Source organism: Aquarana catesbeiana, linkage group LG13 (assembly GCF_042186555.1).
Source record: "Aquarana catesbeiana isolate 2022-GZ linkage group LG13, ASM4218655v1, whole genome shotgun sequence".
Classification (NCBI taxonomy): Eukaryota; Metazoa; Chordata; class Amphibia; order Anura; family Ranidae; genus Aquarana; species Aquarana catesbeiana.
The window spans coordinates 184,150,296-184,171,563 of NC_133336.1; the positions used below are offsets into that span (position 1 = coordinate 184,150,296).

The window sequence follows — 21,268 nt, forward strand, 5'->3', positions numbered from 1 at the left end:
CAAGTAAAAATGCCTGAACAGTACGTAAACTCTCAAAAAAAACCCTAGAGGCAGTTTAGCTGGTAGGGGCTGCTGGTTAACCTTTTTGGTACCACCGGAGTAAGGCATACAGCGAAATAGAACCGCTTCCAGCTAGCCAGGTCAGTATGCCTTCAATCGGCCGCATTTCCCAATCTGCTAAAAAGGTGCATGGACACTTCAGTGACTTATAATAGAAATGTCCCTCAGACTATCCTAAATAAGTGAACAGCAGTTGCCATTACATCGTAAGGGGTTATAGCAGTCGAATCCTGGCTGAAGCATCCATCAGATAACCAGTAGATTAGAAACTGTATTGCTAATTCGAAAGGCCTAGAGCAGGAGTACCCAACCAGTGGCCCGCGACCTCCTGTTCTGGGATGGCAAGCAGAGATCGCAGGTTGCCATCCCAGAGCATCAGTGTTGTGAATGACGCCTGGGGTAAAGGAAGCAAGCGGCTGCGGAGCAGAGCCACATAAGCCGATGCTTCCTGTATAGCACCGGCTCCTGTCACAGGTGGAGCGATACCAAATGCACGCTGCCTGGGACAGCAATGGCTGAACCTGAATGGAAGACTTAAAGGGAAGTTTATGACTAAAATCAGTGTAAATTTGGGCATATCTGCTTTGTAGTGGTTACGGAGGCTGCTTTCAAACGGATCTGCAGGTACAGCGCAGTGGGTTACCTGCACAAAGCCATAGACTTCTGCTATTACCTGCGGATTTGGTGAGCTTTCAGAAAGTTTACCACACCTGCAGGATATAACAGAAAATCTATGGCAAAGTGCAGCTTACCCGCAGGAAAGCCACAGGTGCACTGCTCCCGCGGTGTGGGTAAACCCGCAGTGCATCAGTGTGAAAGCAGCCTTAGGCCCCTTTCACGCGATCATTGCAACCCAATCGACCCTTCATTCACCTCTATGGAGCGGCAAACGTAAACAGACTTGTGTCCATTTACACCAGCCTACCTCCAATCCGATCCGCTGAAAAAAAAAAAAAAAAAAAAAAAAAAAAAAAAACACATAAAAAGGGATCTGTCCCCATACGTCTAGGCGAATCAGATCAGAGGGCCCATAAAGTAGAGTGGGCTGTGTCTGCAGATTGACCCGTCATCCACCTGCTCCACTCATTGTGGCGTGTAACTGGCTTAAGTGGCCCTCGCTCTTCAAAAAGGTTGGGCACCCCTAGGCTAGAGGTAGTGACATCAGCTACATTCACATGTTTTGTCACAGTGCAAATCGCAGCAGCAAAAATCTCCAGATTACTGCATGTGGCTAGCAGAGGCCACAGAGCCCATACATTGCAATGACAGGTTTAAGATGTGGCCAGATGCGATAATGTTAGGCAAATCCTGGTTGTGCAAATCGCCTTGTCATTGCAATGTACAGGCTCAGCAGCTATTCACTCGCAGCAATTCCAGCAGCAGGGAGTCGCACTGTGGCCAAATACCCATGCGAGTACAGTCTTACAGGCTACTAGAACCCTGATGTCGCTATAAACAGTACTTTTATAATTCCTTGTCATAGATCATTTCAAATAATTCAAAAGAAAAACTAAAATTTAAAGTGGTGGTAAAGCTACCTGGAGTAATCTTTACGTACCAGGTAAGCCTATAAAAAGTAGGTACAATAAATATCTCGAGAACCAAAGTATACAAATGGAACTTTTACCACTTGCCAAAAAGGCCAATTTTGACATTTCTCTCCAACATGTAAAAATCACAATTTCAATCATAAAAATCATAAAATCAAAATCAGAAAATTACATAGAACCCCCAAAAATTATATATGTTTTTTTTTAGCAGAGACCCTAGGGAAAACAATGGCGGTCATTGCAACTTTTTATCTCGCACAGTATTTGTGCAGCAATTTTTCAAACGCAAAAAAAAAAAAAAAACTTCCCAGCCGAGGCGGCGGCATTTATTTGAAAGCAGAGGCCGGGCGTGACGTCATAACATCGCGCCCGGACTCCGAACAATCAGAGAGACTCCAGTGACCATTTGGTCCACCAGAAATCTCTATGGTAGACATCCGGGGCCGATGGCAGCAGTGAGTCTGCAGAAGTACCGGAGGGCGGCGGGAGGGGGACGACCCCTCTCGCTGCCCGTAAGAACGATCAAGCGGCTGACCAGACGCTATGATAATTCTTATGGTGTAGGGAATCGCCAGCTGAAAAAGACAATATCTGAATGATGCCTGTAGCTGCACCCATCATTCAGATATACTTCTACAAAGTCAAGGACATCATATGACGGGCAGCGGTGGGCAAGTGGTTAAAGGTGGTGAAACCTTCTCTCAGAAGGATTACAAGTATACAAACAATTAAAAGGTTTATTACAAAAAATGGTTAAAAAGGTAACATGGGGGTGTGTACCCCTAAAAACATAAAAATCTTCCACAACCCATATCTCAAAACAAAACACCCTTGTAAAGAGAGGCCCTTCCCTATGGATATTAGAAGAGAAATCTAGTTGATACACAATACATACATCAAAAAACTATTTTCACATATGGGAAGGATAATTCACTCAACACGTTTTACTTTATCAGCGTCCTCAGGGACTCAGAGGGTCCGGTTAGGGTTGAGAATATAAAACAGAACTCGTCTCTGGAGAATACAGTGAGTGCACTGAAATTTTCCCAGTGTGACCAAGTGCAAGGCAGGTATTTGATGGTATCCAAGAGACACTAGGTGGATATCACAGACCAGAAACGCCCACCAGGGAGCCACGAACACTGTCCTTCGAAAAAGAGGAAAAGTAAAGTGGCTTCTTAGCTGGTCAAATCCAAAAGGCACTTGCCTGTCTATATCCCATAGTAGATTTCAAGTAACATGCTAATACAGAAAATCTAAAAGAAACAAGTACAACTGACAGACCAACACCTCAAAAATGATAGCTGCTGCTCCAGGATGTGCCTCCATAAGGTCGCTAGACATCCACCTAGTGTCTCTTGAATATCATCATATATCTGCCTTGCGTTCGGTCACACTGGGAATATTTATTAGTGCACTCACTGGATCCTCCAGAGAAACTCTGCTTTATATTCACTCAACCCTAACTGCACCCTCTGAGTCCCTGAGGAAGCTGATAAAGCAAAAAAGTGTTGGGTGAGGTATCCTTCCCATATGTGGAAATAATTTTGTATGTATTTTAATGTATATCAACTAGATTTCTCTTCTAATATCAATAGGGAAGGACCTCTATTTACAGGGGTGTTTTGTCTGAGATGTGGGCTGTGGAAGCTGTTTTAGGAGTACTTACCCCGTTACCTTTTAACCAATTTTGAAATAAACTTTTTAATGAAATGTTTGTATACTGGTAATCATTTAGAGAAGGTTTCAACACTTAACCGCTTCCCGACCAGCCGCCTTAGTTATACTGCTGCAGGTTGGCTCCCCTGAGCGAGCCGTCGTAGCTATACATCGGCTCGTGGGTTCAGGCTACCAGGCGCGCCGATGCTCGTGGCCGACAGTCGCAATGACCGCCGGCCACGAGCGATCATGAGCAGGAGACACAGAACAGGGACGAGTGTGTGTAAACACACACTTCCCTGTTCTGAGAGGAGTGACTAATTGTATGTTCCTATTAGCTAGGAACCACGATCTGTCACTTCCTCTTGTCAGTCCCCTCCCCCTTCAGCTGGAATCACCTCCCAGAACACAGTTAACCCCTTGATCGCCCCCTAGTGTTAACCCCTTCACTGCCAGTGACATTTTTACAGTAATCAATGCATTTTTATAGCACTGATCGCTGTATAAATACCAAATGGTCGAAACAATGTGTCAAAATTGTCCGATGTGTCCGCCATGTCAGGATAAAAATTGCAGATCGCCATTACTAGTAAAAAAAATAATAATAAAAATGCTATAAATCTACCCCCTATTTTGTAGGCACTATAACTTTTGCGCAAACCAATCAATATATGCTTATTGCAATTTTTTTTACTAAAACTTATGTAGAAGAATACATATCGGCCTAAACTGAGGAAAAATTAGCTTTTTAAAAAAAAAAAAAAAAAAATTATATATATATATCAAAAAGTACAAAAATATTGTGCTTTTTTCAAAATTGACGCTCTTTTTTTGTTTATAGCGCAAAAAATAAAAACCTGCAGAGGCGATCAAATACCACCAAAAAAAAGCTCGATTTGTGGAGAAAAAAAAAAAAAAGAGGACGTCAATTTTGTTTGGGTGCAATGTCACACGACCGCGCAATTGTCAGTTAAAGCGACGCAGTGCCGAATCGCAAAAAGTTCTCTGGTCAGGAAGGGGATAAATTCTTCCGGGGCTGAAGTGGTTAAAGTCCCATTTCTATACTTTGGTTCTCTAGTTTCATATTAGGGATGTGGTGTTGATTTTTCAACACAGCTCATGTTTCTTCTGTACAATATCTCCTAAACGTGCACTGCTTGGCAGATATTTACATGAGTAGCAGGCAGTGACGTCCTCAGTGCATGTGCACTGAATGGACAGCGCTGTCTAGTCAGAGCCCTATGCTGCAGGCCATAACTCCCATGGGCGTCACTGTAGCTTGGCCATTCAAATGCCCGTAATCCGAAAACCCGGAAGACCGACCAGGTGAAGATGGAAGCCCTGTCAGCGGGTGACAGCGCACCACTGGAGGGCTTCGTTTTAAGGAAAGTCTCTCAAAATGTGCTAGCATGCGATGCATACCAGCACATTATGACACTATCCTGCAGGGGCCAATTCTTCTTCCTGCAGTTTACTACTGCTTTAAGACCTCTCCAGAAATATGCATGACACATTAGACATCCTCACACAAACCTGAAGTAGAAGAATAATAATTTCATTTTGGAATAAACTCTCAAGCGAGTTGCAAGTATTTCATTGGATTGCCTACTAGCAATTTATAGTAAATTGTCATTATGGGTTCTACACACACTAACCAGCTTACCTGCATCTTGGTCAGCATACCAGGGCTCTCAGATGGGGGACCTGGGATCACTTCTGGATCTTCCACTTCCTCAAAACGTGGCACCCGCTTCCTCTTTGAATGAGAGGAATCCCTAGACTCGTCATCTCCAAACACTTCCTGAAAAAGGAAAAAAAGTTTATGTGAATTTAAGCAAATCTTTCCAACTGATTAATCACCTCTTTGCCTTAGTAGGCAATATGCATTCAGCTGCCAATCAATCCATTATGAATGACACATGGCACCTTTAAGAAGTCTAACATCTTGATAATTTAGGGCACCAAAAAAGCTAAAAGGTTTGTTATTTTCTTTAGGGGTATATTAGCTAACTGAGCTGTGCCAAGGTGTAAACATTTCCATAGAGAAATAAGGAGCCATCTGTGACCACCTTCTGAAAATTCAAGGGGATCAATCCAAGAGGTGCTGAGACTTCAATACTCATCAGTACAAAGTACTAAAGAGAAGGGCGACAATCATATGAAAAGCTTCTTTCAAAAAAAATGTCAATGGACATAAGCAGGCCATGTACAGTTTTTTTTTTGCTCACCAAGCTGGCTGGAGGAAAAAATAAAAATAACAAAAACAACACTAACAGGGATTCCTCCATCCACACAAATGAGGAAAATGGAGAAATCACTGCACCAGAACATTGTATTCTGACAACCAGAACCAATCAACAAAAGTTTTCCAGCATATCCCTTTAATAAAAGTCGATCGAATTAATAATTTCTGCATTTCACCTGGAAATGAATCTCCCTAGAATATGGCAAATCACAAAATTAAGTCACTACATACAGCAAAGGTATTCTAACATGCAGTCACGTAGTTCAGGGAATGACAAAGGTTGAGATTCAATGTGGCAGTACACTGAAGAATAACAGAATCAATTAGTGTTTCTATATCCTAGGGATCCAGAATTACATTAAAGCTAGTGCTTATGCTTCTCATTTTGCAATCACTGAATGATAAACATTCAGACATTTAAAACAACGCTCCAGCCCAATGCCCACCTTCCACTCCCCCCAAAAAATAGACACAATAACCCATTGCTGTCAGGTATAAAACAGCAGGCGCATATACAGTGCTCAGCATTAATGAGTACACCCCAAATCTGTGAGAAAATCTTTTTTCCGAATCAACATTTTCTGTGGGACACTATACTACAAAATACTCCCACAAATGCGGGTTAATTGCAACCAAGATTTGTTAATTTTCACACACAAAAGAGTATTTTTCCTAACAAAATTCATTCAAGACCATGTTGCAAAAATGAATACACCCCAACAAAAGTCTTCGGAGCAAAGCCAAAATTTTAGACAACAAAATCCTAATTAAAGCAGCGTTCCGGCGAAATTTTTTTTTAAATTGATACCAGAATTATTACAAATGAAATACAAAAACGATTATACAACGATCATGATCGATTTAGCAAAAATGTCTTACGCAAATATTTTCTGCCTCCGTTTGTGGCCGTTGCCATCATGATTGTGGGCATGTGAAGCCCAATCGAGATCTCTTCCTGGTTTAGTTTTGGATAGGTGCATGCTGGGTAACACAATACGACCTACAATGCAGAGGAATGGCATGCGTGGGCGTCATATACGAAGGAAGCCTCTTCTAAAGCCCATGCACAAAAAAGCCACCTCGAATTTGCCAGGGCCCATGCTGAAAAAGAAGACTACTGGAACTCTGTACTGTGGAGTGAAGGGACCAAGATAAATATTTTTTAACTGATGGCTTCAAAACTGTGTCATATGGTGTCACAAAGGTGAGGAGTACAGTACAAAGAAAAATGCATGGTGCCTACAGTGAAACATGGTGGTGGCAGTGTCCTTCTGTGGGGCTGCACGAGTGCTGCTGGGTGTTGGGGAGCTGCATTTCATTGATGGTATCATGAATTCACATATAAACTGCTCTTTATTGAAAGAGAAGATGCTACCATCACTTTGTGCCCTTGGTCATTGAGCACTTTTCCAACATGACAATAATTCCATGCCCTGGAAGAAGTCCTTTTGTGATGAAACCGGACGGGTTAGGAGCGGTTTCCTGCTATCGCATTTATTCGCACAGTGCCTGTGTATCTTAAGCCAGCCATGTACACAATGCTGGTTTTACCTGTACTAATGTAAGCGCAATACTTTATATTAAACAAATCTTTTGGGATTTTACACTATCTGGCGTCTCTTTCATTTTCTGATCAATCTGATCGGGGGTGGATGGAGCTTGGTTTGAATGTCCTGCTTATGCCCCATTTGATCTGAGGACACATCTCCAGCTGATGACCCCTGCAAAGATTGTTACATCAAGCCTGTGTGACCCTTCACAATAAAAGGGTCCAGGCTCTCTGGTAAGAGTCTATATTTCCTGCGGTGACGGTGCACGCACGAGGTGGAGGTTTTCTTTTTTGGATTCAACTACTTATCATGGATTTGTGTTTTCTCCAATTAGATCTAATAACGCAATGTTTGTTTAGCGCCTCATTTTTTTTCTACAATAATCCAAAACACACATCTAAGGCCACTGTTGCATTTCTGAAGAAGAACAGGGTGAAAGTGATTCAGTCGCCAAGTATGTCTCCTGATCTAAACCCAATCATAGAACACCTATGGGGAATTCTGAAGAGACAAGTTTGAGCATCACTCTCCATCCAGCTTCCAGGCTCTAAAAGAGGTCGTTCATGAAGAATGGAAAAAAAGATAGAGATTGCGAAATGTCGCCAACTTATTCATTCCATGCCTAGAAGACTTGGCGCTGTCCTTACAAATCATGGAGGTCATACAAAATACTAGATTTTGTCGTTTTTGTTGTGCGGTGTATTCATTTTTGCATCAACTAATTTGAGTAAAACTGAAGATTTTGTAATCCAAGTTTTACAATTTTTTTTTTTTTTTTAAAGTCAGCAGCTACAAATACTGCAGCTGCTGACTTTTATGGACACTTACCTGTCCAGGGCATCCACGATGTCGGCACCCAAAGCCGACCTGTCCCTCGGCTCTCAGGTGGAGGCGCCGCCATCTTAGGTAAGGGTATCAGGAAGTGAAGCCTTGCGGCTTCACAGCCTGGTTCCCTACTGCGCATGTGCGATCCCACTGGTCCCTGCTGTCTTCTGGGACCTGTGTGTCTCCCAGAAGACAGCGGGGGAGGAGGCGGCGGCGCCGGACATGGCGTAGATATCCACAGATACTACGGCTATCTATGCCCGGAAGTGGGAGCAAATACCCTGAAAGGTGCCAATGTGACACCGGAGGGGGGTGGGGGGGAAATCCGAAAAGCGGAAGTTCCATTTTTGGGTGGAAGTCTGCTTTAACCTTACTTTCATGTATTAAAAAAAATCAGTTTTGTAAAAAATTTTAAAAAATTGTTCTTGTGTTCATTAAGATTGATTAAAATCTTACTTTTAAAAAGGGGTGTACTCATTTATGCTGAGCACCATGTGCAGTAGCATCTCAAGTCCCAATGACGCAACCAAATATTGGGCCATTCTGAAGGAAAAAGCCTGACACTTTGACGCCTCCCGGATATTTCTATTTGCCCATCCCTACGATGGGCTGCATCACTAACCAAATGGAACATGCAGGAGGCAAATAGGGGCCAGCAAGCTTCAACATGCCCAGGAAATGCCCAAAACATTGCCAGAACAGCCCATCCTTTGGGTGTGGCAGTACCTGAAGTTTTTTTGTAATAATGTTGCTTCAACGGACTCAAACATCAGCTCTTTGTAAATAATGTGATCCCAGTAAACCCCATACCTTCACTTCTCGCTTTCTGCTTCTGTCACTGCTCGATTTTGAATGCCGCGAAGATCTTTGGCTTTCCTTGACAGCATCATACAGCTTGTCAACAAAACGCATCGTAGAATCATCAAGGAACGGCCTCAGATGGTCTATAGGAGAATGACAATATTAGAAACAGGTTCTTAAACAATGAGACAATAATTATATGATCTATTTGATTAATCACACAAAGTGATAAACGACTAATCAGCCCGACACACACAGAACAAAGATGCATTTATATAGGTAAAGCTCTGGGCGCCATTACCCCCATCCTTGCATCACTATCTAGGGAGTCATAGACCTAAAGAAAAAAAACCTGATTAGCCATAACATTATGACCACTGACAGGTAAAGTCAATAACATTGATTATCTAATTACAATGGCATCTGAAAGTCAGTGGGTTATATTAGGAGGCAAGTAAACATTTTGTCCCTGAAGTTGAAGTATTGAAAGGAGTAAAAATGTTAAGCGCAATTTGTTGTGTATGGGGTTGTGTAGCCACAGACCTATCGTGGTGCCCATGCTGACCCGTGTCCACAGCCAAAAGAACCTACAATGGACATGTGAGCATCAGAACTGGACCACGGAGCAAAGGAAGAAGGTAGCCAGGTCTGACAAATCACATTTTCTTTCACATCACGTGGATGGCCGGGTGCTTGCGCATTGCTTACCTGGGAAAAAGATGGCACCAGGATGCAGTAAAGGAAGAAGGAAAGCCAGCGGAGGCAATGTGATGCTTGGGGCAATCTTCTGCTTTTTAAACCTTGTGATCACATTGCTGTACACATCTATGAACTGATTCTTGTATTTTTCTACAAATAAATCCCTTGTTTTGACCTGCACCATATGGAGCCTATTTTTCATCATTTTTATACTGGTCCTGTTGAGAGCATTTTGTTTGTTATCCATTATCCACGATTGGATCGATTCCCAACTGAGTTCCAGTTCCTTCCAAGCCCTGTGCAATGTTGGATTCCCAGGTTGTGGCAAACACAAGCGTGATTGACCCACTGGCATGTGAGTTCATTCAGTCTGGTAAGAGTACATATCCAATTTCTTTAATTCACACCCTAACCACTTGAACACCAGGCCTTTTTCTGTCACTTGTTTACTAGCAAAAATCAATTTTTTGCAAAAAAAAAATTTCTTCGAACCTCCAAACATTATATATTTTTAGCAAAGACCCTAGAGCAGGGATATGCAATTAGTGGACTTCCAGCAGTTGCAGAACTACAAGTCCCATGAGGCATTGCAAGACTCTGACAGCTACAAGCATGACACCCAGAGGCAGAGGCATGATGGGACTTGTAGTTTTGCAACAGCTGGAGGTCTGCTAATTGCATATCCCTGCCCTAGAGAATAAAATGGTGGGTTTTGAGAATTTTTAGGCCACATGGTATTTGCGCTTTTCAAACGCAAAGTCTTTGGAACAAATACACTTCAATTAATTTTAATACACACACAAATATAACACCCAATGTTTTGGTAAAATATAGATGATGTTACGCTGAGTAAATATATATCCAACATGTCATATCTTAAAACCGCACACGTTCATGGAATGGAAAGGTATGTAAAAATCTCCATGCGTGATGCTTTAAAAACCTTTACAGGTTTCTAGTTTAGAGTTACAGAGGGTGTCTGGTGCTAGTAGTAGTGATCTCGCTCTGACATTCGCAGCAATACTGCACATATGCGTGTGGGACCAACCTGTGTGTACGCCTTTGCACACGAGCATGGGGGGTGCTTACATTTTTATACTGTTTTTAAAAAAAAAACATTTTGAACACTTTTATTGCTGTCACAAGGAATGTAGACATCCCTTGTGACAGCAATAGGCAGTGACAGGTACTCATTATGGAGAGAGTTGGGATCTATTAGAACCCAGATGTCTCCTCTGCTCAAGATGTCTCTGATCTTGGTGTGATCAGATGCTTTCCCAATTTAAAAATGCCGCCGTTAACATCTAGGGGAAACTGGAAGTGACAATAATACTGATCGCCTCCAGTTTCCCATACCATAGAGCTCATCGGGGCCCTCTTGGTCCTGGACGAGCTCGATGGTAAGCTGGCAGAACCGCTGGCTCCTTTCCAGGCTTGCCGGTGGGACGGTAGAGCCCAGAGAGGCATTGGCTGGCCTCCCCACCCCCTCACCACCTGTAAAAGCCATCCAGCGGCAAAATAGCCACTAGGATGGCCTTTACATAAAAGCCAATCTCCCCCAGACAAAAAAAAAAAATTTAAACGGGATGATGCCTGTAGCTGCACTTATGTCAATCACAATGCATGTGATTTGGCGTCAAGTGGTTAAAAGCTGTGACCAAGCGCACATGGCTTTGTTATTTTCAATGGGCTGCTGAATGCACAAAAAGTATGGCAGGTGCAGCTTTTAAAATCACAAAGCACCAAACCGCATTGTACCATGTGGATTGATGGCCTCAAATGCACCTTTTGCAAGAGGTGTGGGGATGCCCTAAGAATTAATGGCACCTGCGTGCATCTGCAGGGGGTGGTGTGTTCCGGTGCCATGTGGGAAATGTGCGTTTCCTGCACCGCGATTGGTGTGGCCTTAAACCTATACCAATAAAAGAAGACTTACCAGCCGCTTTCTTTTTGTCCATTCCTTTGCCAACACAGTTCAGGGCTGCCGTGACCAAAGTGGGCTCTGGGATGCCCACCAATCCTTTCACCGTCTTCTCTACCCATGGCTTTAAATCGTCCAGTTCCCTCTTAGAAAGAGACATATTTACACCGAGGAGGCTGAGCGCTTTTCCAATATCTGAAAAACAAACAGGAAGCTTTACAGGCGGCTGCAGCTTGTATCTCTTCTGGGTATTAAAATGGAACTTCACTCTCCCAATCAACATGGATCATTTTGGGCTGGGTTCACACTGGTGCGAACACAGACATCTCATGTGATTCACACCACATTGCTGTACAGATCACATGCGATGTCTGTGCGATGCAAATTTAGCCCTACAATCTGTATGGCTGAAAGCAAGGATTTTTTTTTAATTCAAATTCGATTTTTCATTTAAAACAGATTTTTTTTTTTTTTTTTTTATTTAAATCAGGTTTTTTTGATCTTTAGCAACTTTATTTTAATAAAACGCTTTTGGAGTAAAAATCTGCTATTGTAAGCGGCGCTTTACCGTCGGTATTCGCCCGTTAGTGGGGCAGTTTTACCCCCCGCTAGCGGCTGAGAAAGGGTTAAAAACCACCGCAAAACGCCTCTACAGAGGCGCTTTGCCGGCGGTATAGCCGCGCTGTCCCATTGATTTCAATGGGCAGGATCGGTGAAGGAGCGGTATACACTCCTCTCCTTCACCGCTCCGAAGATTCTGCTAGCAGGACTTTTTTTCCTGTCCTGCTAGCGTACTGCTCCAGTGTGAAAGCCCCGAGGGCTTTCACACTGGAGAGACAGCAGCGGCACTTTTGGGTCGGTTTGCAGGCGCTATTATTAGCGCAATAGCGTCTGCAAACCGCCCCAGTGTGAAAGGACCCTAATAATTTAGTTTATTCAACATGAAATGGGGCTTAGTTATGTAGCATGAGGCTGTATATTGTGCAATATTTACATTTTTGGTAAACTCATTCAATGAACCCAAGCTCTGCAAGCTGAGATAACACGCACTGCATTGATGCATTCACACAATGTCACAGTAATCATGAGATAAAACAAAGATCAGGAATATTCCTTTATCCCATTGTTTTGCAAATCTATGTACACTACAAACTGTATGATTGAATTGGTTCCGATATCGCTGTTTTACTAACCTGACAGCTGCTTATTCTAAATAGGAAACCTTCATTTTGGCTGCAAATATTAAAGATTCTAACTATCAGCAAGAATAACTCCTTACATTTAACCACTTCCAGACCACCCACCGTCGTTATTCATCGGTACTTTGAAGAGGAATATAGTTGTTATGGCAGCATCTAGCTACCATAACCCCGGTAACCTCTTCAAGATAAAAGTGGTCTCTGCGGCGGATTCGCTGCAAGATCACTTTTATCGGCGGTGGGAGAGGGCCCCCACTGCCGATTACCGGAGCCGTCTGCAGCAGCGGAGGCGATCGGATGTTGTTCCTTGTGTGACATGGAGACGAGTGAGGGGAAGATGGCCCCCACCCATCTCCATATCACTGCAGGGCGGAAGCGACGTCAAAACATAATTTCCGCCCATAGTTCTTAAAAGGGCCATTTTTATTTTTTTTTTGCATTTTTTTAAATTACAATTTTTTTTTTTAATTGTATTTTAGTGTAAATATGAGATCTGAGGTCTTTTTGACCCCACATCTCATATTTAAGAGGTCCTGTCATGCTTTTTTTCCTATTACAAGGGATGTTTACATTCCTTGTAATAGGAATAAAAGTGACAGTGCAAAAATAAAGGGTAAAAAAAAAATTTTTTAAACGTGACCCGTCCCGCCGAGCTCGCGTGCAGAAGCGAACGCATACATGAGTAGCGCCCGCATATGAAAACGGTGTTCAAACCACACATGAGGTATCGCCGCGATCGGTAGAGCGAGAGCAATAATTCTAGACCTCCTCTGTATCTCAAAACATGCAACCTGTAGAATTTTTTAAATGTCGCCTATGGAGATTTTTAAAAGGTAAAAGTTTTACGCCATTCCACGAGCAGGCGCAATTTTGAAGCTTGACATGTTGGGTATCAATTTACTCGGCGTAACATTATCTTTCACAATATAAAAAAAAAATTAGGCTAATTTTACTGTTGTCTTATTTTTTAATTCAAAAAAGTGTACTTTATCCAAAAAAAAGTGCGCTTGTAAAACCGCTGCACAAATACTGTGTGACAGAAAGTACGACCGCCATTTTATTCTCTAGGGTGTTAGAAAAAAAAAAATATATATATATATATATATATATATATATATATATATATATATATATATATATATATATATATATATATATAACGTTTGGGGGGTTCTAAGTAATTTTCTAGCAAAAAAAACCAAACAAACTGTTTTTAACTTGTAAACAACAAATCTCAGAAAGAGGCTCAGTTCTTAAGTGGTTAAAGAGCACCTGTCATTTCAGATCCATCATGGCAGCGCCTGTTAGCGGGCATCCACTCACCTGCTGCCGCCACGTCCCTCACCTTGTTGTGTCACTGCCGCATCACCAGTCATCCCATTCAAGTGAATGGGACTGTCGGTGAGCCAACAGCGGGTCAGAGCAGGCCCCAACAGCGGGTCAGAGCAGGCCCCAACAGCGGGTCAGAGCAGGCCCCAACAGCGGGTCAGAGCAGGCCCCAACAGCGGGTCAGAGCAGGCCCCAACAGCGGGTCAGAGCAGGCCCCAACAGCGGGTCAGAGCAGGCCCCAACAGCGGGTCAGAGCAGGCCCCAACAGCGGGTCAGAGCAGGCCCCAACAGCGGGTCAGAGCAGGCCCCAACAGCGGGTCAGAGCAGGCCCCAACAGCGGGTCAGAGCAGGCCCCAACAGCGGGTCAGAGCAGGCCCCAACAGCGGGTCAGAGCAGGCCCCAACAGCGGGTCAGAGCAGGCCCCAACAGCGGGTCAGAGCAGGCCCCAACAGCGGGTCAGAGCAGGCCCCAACAGCGGGTCAGAGCAGGCCCCAACAGCGGGTCAGAGCAGGCCCCAACAGCGGGTCAGAGCAGGCCCCAACAGCGGGTCAGAGCAGGCCCCAACAGCGGGTCAGAGCAGGCCCCAACAGCGGGTCAGAGCAGGCCCCAACAGCGGGTCAGAGCAGGCCCCAACAGCGGGTCAGAGCAGGCCCCAACAGCGGGTCAGAGCAGGCCCCAACAGCGGGTCAGAGCAGGCCCCAACAGCGGGTCAGAGCAGGCCCCAACAGCGGGTCAGAGCAGGCCCCAACAGCGGGTCAGAGCAGGCCCCAACAGCGGGTCAGAGCAGGCCCCAACAGCGGGTCAGAGCAGGCCCCAACAGCGGGTCAGAGCAGGCCCCAACAGCGGGTCAGAGCAGGCCCCAACAGCGGGTCAGAGCAGGCCCCAACAGCGGGTCAGAGCAGGCCCCAACAGCGGGTCAGAGCAGGCCCCAACAGCGGGTCAGAGCAGGCCCCAACAGCGGGTCAGAGCAGGCCCCAACAGCGGGTCAGAGCAGGCCCCAACAGCGGGTCAGAGCAGGCCCCAACAGCGGGTCAGAGCAGGCCCCAACAGCGGGTCAGAGCAGGCCCCAACAGCGGGTCAGAGCAGGCCCCAACAGCGGGTCAGAGGAGGCCCCAACAGCGGGTCAGAGGAGGCCCCAACAGCGGGTCAGAGGAGGCCCCAACAGCGGGTCAGAGGAGGCCCCAACAGCGGGTCAGAGGAGGCCCCAACAGCGGGTCAGAGGAGGCCCCAACAGCGGGTCAGAGGAGGCCCCAACAGCGGGTCAGAGGAGGCCCCAACAGCGGGTCAGAGGAGGCCCCAACAGCGGGTCAGAGGAGGCCCCAACAGCGGGTCAGAGGAGGCCCCAACAGCGGGTCAGAGGAGGCCCCAACAGCGGGTCAGAGGAGGCCCCAACAGCGGGTCAGAGGAGGCCCCAACAGCGGGTCAGAGGAGGCCCCAACAGCGGGTCAGAGGAGGCCCCAACAGCGGGTCAGAGGAGGCCCCAACAGCGGGTCAGAGGAGGCCCCAACAGCGGGTCAGAGGAGGCCCCAACAGCGGGTCAGAGGAGGCCCCAACAGCGGGTCAGAGGAGGCCCCAACAGCGGGTCAGAGGAGGCCCCAACAGCGGGTCAGAGGAGGCCCCAACAGCGGGTCAGAGGAGGCCCCAACAGCGGGTCAGAGGAGGCCCCAACAGCGGGTCAGAGGAGGCCCCAACAGCGGGTCAGAGGAGGCCCCAACAGCGGGTCAGAGGAGGCCCCAACAGCGGGTCAGAGGAGGCCCCAACAGCGGGTCAGAGGAGGCCCCAACAGCGGGTCAGAGGAGGCCCCAACAGCGGGTCAGAGGAGGCCCCAACAGCGGGTCAGAGGAGGCCCCAACAGCGGGTCAGAGGAGGCCCCAACAGCGGGTCAGAGGAGGCCCCAACAGCGGGTCAGAGGAGGCCCCAACAGCGGGTCAGAGGAGGCCCCAACAGCGGGTCAGAGGAGGCCCCAACAGCGGGTCAGAGGAGGCCCCAACAGCGGGTCAGAGGAGGCCCCAACAGCGGGTCAGAGGAGGCCCCAACAGCGGGTCAGAGGAGGCCCCAACAGCGGGTCAGAGGAGGCCCCAACAGCGGGTCAGAGGAGGCCCCAACAGCGGGTCAGAGGAGGCCCCAACAGCGGGTCAGAGGAGGCCCCAACAGCGGGTCAGAGGAGGCCCCAACAGCGGGTCAGAGGAGGCCCCAACAGCGGGTCAGAGGAGGCCCCAACAGCGGGTCAGAGGAGGCCCCAACAGCGGGTCAGAGGAGGCCCCAACAGCGGGTCAGAGGAGGCCCCAACAGCGGGTCAGAGGAGGCCCCAACAGCGGGTCAGAGGAGGCCCCAACAGCGGGTCAGAGGAGGCCCCAACAGCGGGTCAGAGGAGGCCCCAACAGCGGGTCAGAGGAGGCCCCAACAGCGGGTCAGAGGAGGCCCCAACAGCGGGTCAGAGGAGGCCCCAACAGCGGGTCAGAGGAGGCCCCAACAGCGGGTCAGAGGAGGCCCCAACAGCGGGTCAGAGGAGGCCCCAACAGCGGGTCAGAGGAGGCCCCAACAGCGGGTCAGAGGAGGCCCCAACAGCGGGTCAGAGGAGGCCCCAACAGCGGGTCAGAGGAGGCCCCAACAGCGGGTCAGAGGAGGCCCCAACAGCGGGTCAGAGGAGGCCCCAACAGCGGGTCAGAGGAGGCCCCAACAGCGGGTCAGAGGAGGCCCCAACAGCGGGTCAGAGGAGGCCCCAACAGCGGGTCAGAGGAGGCCCCAACAGCGGGTCAGAGGAGGCCCCAACAGCGGGTCAGAGGAGGCCCCAACAGCGGGTCAGAGGAGGCCCCAACAGCGGGTCAGAGGAGGCCCCAACAGCGGGTCAGAGGAGGCCCCAACAGCGGGTCAGAGGAGGCCCCAACAGCGGGTCAGAGGAGGCCCCAACAGCGGGTCAGAGGAGGCCCCAACAGCGGGTCAGAGGAGGCCCCAACAGCGGGTCAGAGGAGGCCCCAACAGCGGGTCAGAGGAGGCCCCAACAGCGGGTCAGAGGAGGCCCCAACAGCGGGTCAGAGGAGGCCCCAACAGCGGGTCAGAGGAGGCCCCAACAGCGGGTCAGAGGAGGCCCCAACAGCGGGTCAGAGGAGGCCCCAACAGCGGGTCAGTAATGAGTTTCTCTTTAAAATTTTTTGATTTAAATTTGAGACATTTTACTAGTAATTGAAATAAACTTGATTTAAATCAAATCCACCCTGCGAAAAACACAAACCTAAGAATTGGTAAGCTGCAAAATAATAAATGTTTGCTAATGGGGTTTAGACCCCATTCACACTTGTGCGACTTTGGACATCAAAGTCACATGACAAGTCGTTCCCCAATGATAACCATTCCTATATATGTGGCTTAAAGTTGCAGCAACTTTAAGCAATTCATGCACTACTTTCATGCAACTTGAGGACTATACACTTCAATGTTAACCCTCAAAAGTTGCATGAAAGTCTGAAATGTTATACAATGCAACAGTTGTGCACCATCATTGGTCAAAGACAAAGTCGTATCCAAGTATCACTCCAAGGTCGGCGCAACAAGTGTGAATGCCTTGGGGCCAGTTCACGCAATAGAAAACGCAGCCCCAATACATTCCAGATGCTTTTCTGCATGCGCGTTTTTGACACGTTTCAGTGCGTTGTTGATGCAGTCCAGTGCATTTTTTCCTCTTTTCTTAACCTTACATAAGGACGTGTGTTCCGGTGCGTTTTTGATGCATTTTACAGCGTTCCAGTACAGTAAAAATGCAGCACGTTCTACCTTTTTTTTTTCTGGAACTGCAAGCACTGGTGTGAACTATGCCATTGAAAAACCATATAACCTACTTTCCATGCATTTTTGATGCAGAAAAAAAAAAACTGGAACTGGCCCTAAAAGTGGAAGTAAACCCTCCTATCATTTTCAGCCACGTAAGCTGCCATCTTGGCCTCTGTTTAACTACTTACCACCCGGCCACTGTACATATACAGCCGGGTGGGCGTTTCCTCCTTCTGAGTGGACGTTCAGGAACGTCCCTCAGAAGGAGGGGGATCGTGCGTGCATGCCCGCGCAGCGGCGCGATCCTGATGCGCTCTTGTCACCCGGAACACAGCGCATTTCCGATCGGCAGGAGGGCTCTGTGTTTGGCTCTCCTGATCATATGACGGTGTGTCCAATCACAGCCGTCATGTGATGTAAATAGAGAGCCGGTTGCTAAGCGATCAGCTCGGCTCTCCTCACTCAGAAGTTGTCAGTGAAGAGAGGAGAGCAGATCACTGCAGCTGGCCGGTGATCAGTGAGTATGAGCTGTTTTTACACACTGATCACCGGCACAGTGTCCCCACACATGACCCCAAAACAAGTCCCCACCCACACACACACACATACATGTGCCCACAGTAAAAACACCTGTCCCACATATGTAACAGTAAAATCACATGTCCCAATGATCATCTGCACACATATGTCTGTGATCACTTGCACACATGTGTACATAATCATCTGCATACATATGTCCGTGATCACACAAACCAATTATTATACACTTAACGGGATTTTTTTTTTTAACAAAGACTAGGGCTGGGAGATTATCCCCCAAAAAAAAAAAAAAAAAAAAAATCTTGATTCACAATTCGAATCGAGTTTTTTTTTTTGGACACCGCGCTGGTCCTGAAGAGCTGCGGGCAGGAGTTTTTAGGCGAGGCCGCGGCTTCAGCCTAGGCCGCAGCCGCGGCCTCATCTAAAAACTCCTGCCCACAGCTCTTCAGGACCGGTGTGGTAAAAAAAAAAAAAAAAAAAAAAAAAAATCTAAAAAAAAAAAATCAATTTGCTTAAATTTTGAATCGATTTGACCTCTTAACTCGATTCAAGATTTAAATTGATTTTTTCCCCAGCCCTACCAAAGACATGTAGCAGAATACATTTTTGGCTTAAATTTATGAGAAAATTTGATTTTATTGGATTTCTTTTAAAATAGAAAAAAAATAAAATATTGTTTTTTTTTTCAAATTTCCGCTCTTTTTTCGCTTATATTGCAAAAGCTAAAAATACGGAGTCGCGAATAAATACTACCAAAAGAAAGCTCTATTTGTGTAAGCAAAATGATAAAAATTTCATTCGGGGGTGTGGCATTGAAAGTGCGAGGGAGCTGAAAATGAGTCTGGGAAGTTATGGGGTGAATGTGCCGGTATTGAAGTGGTTGATCTTCAACTGCCATGATGCTGCACATGTGATCAGTGATAACACCAGCCATTGGATGGTTTAACAGTTTGGTTGTGAGCACAACCAATGGGAGCGTTACATTTCCGGCACGTGCCAGGTAAGGATGATCTCCGGCATGTTTGCACAGCCCACGTGTAGAGCCCGCCAGGAAGTGGGCACTGCGCTTCGCTAATCACAGGCGGTGAGACATTCCCCGATCTCTGCAGCCGCCCATCGGGAAATGTCTCACTGCCTGTGATTAGCGCCGTGCCGACTTCCTGGCGGGCTCTACACGTGGGCTGTGCCAACACGCCGGAGATCATCCTTAGTGCCAGGAACGTAACTGGTTTTTTGAAACTTGTAAAATCAGTCAGTTTACTTCCGTTTTAATCCCACCGCTTCTCTGAAGAGCAATCCACAGAGGGGATCACTTTGCAGAGGTGATAAGACGCTTCCTTTCGCGCTTGCTTTATCCCGATTTTTTTTTTCCAGTTTCTGCACTTCTCCATTCATATGAATGAGTCAGGTCAGTCAGTCGCCCAGTGAGTGCAACATGTTGGATAGCTTTTTATTGCCATGTAAACACTGCCGTCCGCTGCCATTGCAGCTTAAGGGGGGCGCTAAATAAATGGCTTATTTACCGACACCCCCATAAACTTTTCCCAACTTCACCCAAAAAGAGAGAAACAAACCAAAAAAGTGAACTTTCAGGCAGATAAGAAGAAGTGTAATGTTGTGTTATGAGAAGGTGATGAGAGGAGGGGGGGAGGGGGGCTTCTCTCCAGGGGGAGAGGTGACCCCCTAGCAGGGCTCTCCAATGTTCTGCACACAGCCCTGCCCCCCTTCATCATACACACCAATGTTTCCTCTCCTGAGGGCAACCTACACACCAGCTCCGGGTACTCTGCCGCCCACACAGGCTCCGTCAGCCTTATAAACCATTACACCCCCCCCAAAGTCCACTCACCTGCTACCGGGGCGCCGTCCTCACCCTATCGCCAAAAAAAAAAAAAAAAGCCCACCACCACCGAGACTACGGAGAGCCAACGTTAGACCGGAACCGGAAGTCCAGGAAGCATGCAGTCTGGCGCTTCCCCCAATGACCCGCATGACGTGACGGCGTCCCCTACGTCACTTGCAACGCTGGCTTGGTGTTCTCTAAACAACTTTATTAACAAGCGCAGGCGCGCACACATGATAATGGCACTGACCTATTTCTATACTTAAAGCATAGCTCCCAACTGTCCCTGATTTGGAGCAATGTCCCTCATTCCCGTCAGATCCAAATAGTTGTATATAAAATGCACTTTTTATCTTTCAAGAAGTGTTTCCCAGTGCTAAACCTTTCATCCGATTTCTAAATTGCTGCATTTTTAAATTTTAAAAGCCAATATAAGGAAATAGTGGTAGTTAAAAAAAAGTCCTTGTGGATTTAATTAGCCTTTTTTTGGGTTAATTCTCCTTTAAGGGGGTGTGTCAGGGGGCGTGTCCTATGCCTACATACCGGTAAGTTTGCAAGTAGGTGTCCCTCACTCCCATCTCAGGCTGGATTCACACCTATGCAGTTTTAGTGCTTTTTGTATTTTGCAGATTTGCACTACAGTCAATCTAACATGGTTTCCTATGGAACACGTTCTGTAGAGCAAATCTGCAAAATGCGAAAAGCATTAAAAATGCATAGGTGTGAATCCAGCCTCAAAATGTTGGGAGGTATGCTAAACCCTTTACAACCACTTTATACTACAGGCAAGCCTATAATTAGGCTTACCTGTAGCTACACTGGATATCTCTTAAACCTGCACGGTTTAGGAGATATCCCCTGTATTTGCATGTGCTGACGTCATCAGCACATGCGCACTTAAGCAAACTGAAGCATTGGCACGTACGTGCCGTTGCTTCAGTTGTACTGTGCCCTTATCGGCACGATGACGTCACAGCGCCAGAGCCGCGATACCCAGAAGTAACCCCCCAGAGAGATGACGGCCGCCGGAGCGGTGAACAAGGACCTCTGCGGGGGCTTCGATCTCAGGTAAGTAATTCATAATGAGCTAGTATGCTATGCATACTAGCTCCTTATGCCTTTGTCTTGCAGGTTTTTTTTTTTTTTAAGGAGATTTTTAAAAGGGTTTACAATCACTTTAAAGCGACAGTAAACCGCAAAAAAAAAATCTTCTAGCACATTATGCTCTTATCTTGCAGGGAGAAGATTTTTTAAGAGCATAATGTGCTAGTATGCATCT

The 21,268-nt window shown here is 46.7% G+C and overlaps 1 protein-coding gene across 1 annotated transcript in view; it reads right to left on the reverse strand.

Moving 5' to 3' along the window:
• PRPF3 (pre-mRNA processing factor 3) overlaps positions 1-20,153 on the reverse strand; it is a 64,527-nt gene extending 44,374 nt beyond the window's left edge. Inside the window, exons 1-4 of the mRNA XM_073609940.1 lie at positions 19,996-20,153; positions 11,326-11,505; positions 8,700-8,833; positions 4,933-5,070 (exon numbers count right to left, since the gene is read on the reverse strand). Of these exons, the coding sequence (XP_073466041.1) occupies positions 4,933-5,070; positions 8,700-8,833; positions 11,326-11,470 (417 nt within the window). The 5' untranslated portion in view covers positions 11,471-11,505; positions 19,996-20,153. The remainder of the gene's footprint in view (positions 1-4,932; positions 5,071-8,699; positions 8,834-11,325; positions 11,506-19,995) is intronic.
• Between the last annotated feature and the right edge of the window lie 1,115 nt (positions 20,154-21,268).